Here is a 2,569-nt window from a genome sequence, read left to right on the forward strand (position 1 = left end):
GGGTACAATCATTTACTAAAAGCCTCAAACGATGAAAACACACCAAGAGAAGACTTAAAAGATGGATCACAGGCAAAAGATAAGAAAGAAAAATCCAATGCAGAAGGTAAGAAGTCTGAACAGAAAGCTCTGAGCAGATCTCAGTCAGAGGCTTCAGACGACACCACGCCACAATTTCCCATAGAGTTTGCTTTGGAAAGATGCAAGAATGTGGACTTTAAACCTGTAAAGTCTTTACATTTCACCGTCCCACTAAAGCCTGACCCCGATTTCTCGGGAGCCGCCAAGAAAGAAGTAAGCACATACAAACCCTATGCTCTACCTCTACGAGGGCCCCAAATAGATTTGGGTCGTCATAACAAGAAGCCTTCCACTGAGAGCTTGGGAGAAGATCTTCAACCTTCGCCTCAGTGTAAGAGGAGAACAGACATCGTGGTTAGCGCTGGAGCTTCGCCGCAGTCACAGAGACACTTCAAGACCCCTAAACAAGCGGATGAGCCCAAGGACTCACACCATTTCTCACTTGATCCCGTGGAGCACGAGTGGCTGGTGAAGTCTGCGGCAGGACAGTGGACTCAAGTGCACGGCTTGCTGTTAAAAGACGCCCAGCTTGCAGAGAAGAAGGACTTCATGTCAGGGTTCACGGCTCTACACTGGGCCATCAAGTGTGGAAACCTTGACATGGTGTGTACGATTATTGAGGTGTCCAGGAAGAGCGGTCATGGGGTGGACATCAATGGCAAGTCCAATGGGGGCTACTCACCGCTTCACATCGCTGCCATCCACGATCAGCGCTCTCTGATTGAGCTCCTGGTCCGAAAGTACGGTGCCAGTGGGAACATAAGAGACAACTGCGGTAAGAAGCCCTACCACTACCTGCGCAAAGATGTCCCGGGAAAGCTAAGGGAGCTTCTCGGAGACCCGAAAGCCGTCCACCAGGAGGTCAATCGTCAGGTCAGGGATGAGTATGACCCACGGAAATACTCTTTAGGGCCCCTCATCCTACCTCATGGGGTGGGGCTCAAGAAAAAGAACAAGAGCAGAAACCAGTTCATCTCTTTGAATGATGACATCAGAGAAAGGGATGAGCCGGTGTCACACAAACTGAGGCCGGAGTCAAATATCTTTCCATAACGAGTCTAAATATGGAATATGAGTTTGATTCGCAGACAGTATTCGTGATCTGAATTAATCTGGGGCTATCTGGGATTCTGGAGGAATTCTGTTCATTGAGATTTTATTTGTAATATGAATCACAATATACCTTAGCTTTTTAAATAAATTAATACTTTTATTCAGCAAGAACACTTTAAATTGGTCAAAAGTGATGATGTTACAAAATATCTATTTCATATAGATGCTGCTGGACTTTATATTAATCAAAGAATCTTAAAAAAAAAATGTATTACAGTTTGTACAACAAAACAAGACTGGAGTAAATGTTGCTGAAAATTAATTTCCACAGGAATAAATTACATTTTAAAATATATTCATATTTCACAATATTACTGTATTTCTTTGGGCAAAAAGCCTTCAAAAACATGAAAAATCTTACTAACACTAAGCTTTTGAATGGTCAGTTACTTATGTGTATTATATTGCATTGTATTTTAATAATAAAATAATAATAATTTTCCCACAGATTTAATTTGCATAAATTACAGATTGTAAATCATGTCTTAGTGTAGGGAGCGTAACTCACTGGGAGTGGCCAAAACCTCTCTAACTGTTCTCTTCTGGCTGTTTATGCATCTCATGTTTGCACATGTTCACTTCGGTGGTGTGACAAGCTGAGCAGAATTTCGAGAATATTTTTTTTAATTACTGTAGATGTAAAAATGAATATCTGAACACATTCAGGTCATGCTTTTTACTGATTAACATTTATTTAGTCATGCATATTCCTGTATTCTGGTGGTCATGGAAAACCTGTAACTGTGGGAGCTTATATTGCCACCCCAAAAACAATAAATACATTTTATTCAAAAATATTATTTTTGATTGTGTATATTTGTGATATTGTTTCTTGATCCAGTGATGAATAACTCATGTGAGCTGGTTCACACTGTCTTGCTGACAGTGTGTGTTTGCTTTTGTTTTTCTAAAAAGCCACAATTAAAGATTGCGTAAAGGAGACCAGTTCTGGGAATTTAAGCCGATGTGGGCCCTCATGGTTTGACAAGATAGAAAGTGAACAGTTTTGCCTACAGCTGCATCTCTTGTTGTTCCCACGATGCAAAGGATTAAAAAAATTCGGGAGTCTGAGACCTTCTGCCCTTGAGATGTGTCACGTGTTCCTCCCTCTGCATTCAGTAGAAGAGAAACAAAATGCCTTGAGTGTGTATTATTTGACATGCATGACAGGCCTTTACTCGCTCTAGCTTAACATTACTGAATCACTGTAATGCATCAATCGAGAGCTTAGAAAATGTAGAAAAGATGCTTGCATTTGACCTTTGAGAAGTCACATCATTTAACCCCCTTTCTCAAAAACTTTCGATTAAGCTAAACATAAAAAAAAAAAACTATTTGTATTCTTATGAAACACTTAAGATGCACGGTAAGGCAA

General features: G+C 40.5%; 1 protein-coding gene across 1 annotated transcript in view; it reads left to right on the forward strand.

Annotated features, from left to right (window-relative positions):
* LOC127941797 (ankyrin repeat domain-containing protein SOWAHA-like) overlaps positions 1–1,994 on the forward strand; it is a 2,280-nt gene extending 286 nt beyond the window's left edge. The window contains exon 1 of the mRNA XM_052537217.1: positions 1–1,994. This exon is cut by the window's left edge and continues 286 nt beyond it. Within this exon, the coding sequence (XP_052393177.1) occupies positions 1–1,134 (1,134 nt within the window). The 3' untranslated portion in view covers positions 1,135–1,994.
* The last annotated feature ends 575 nt before the right edge of the window (positions 1,995–2,569 follow it).

Source organism: Carassius gibelio, chromosome A21 (genome assembly GCF_023724105.1).
Source record: "Carassius gibelio isolate Cgi1373 ecotype wild population from Czech Republic chromosome A21, carGib1.2-hapl.c, whole genome shotgun sequence".
Classification (NCBI taxonomy): domain Eukaryota; kingdom Metazoa; phylum Chordata; class Actinopteri; order Cypriniformes; family Cyprinidae; genus Carassius; species Carassius gibelio.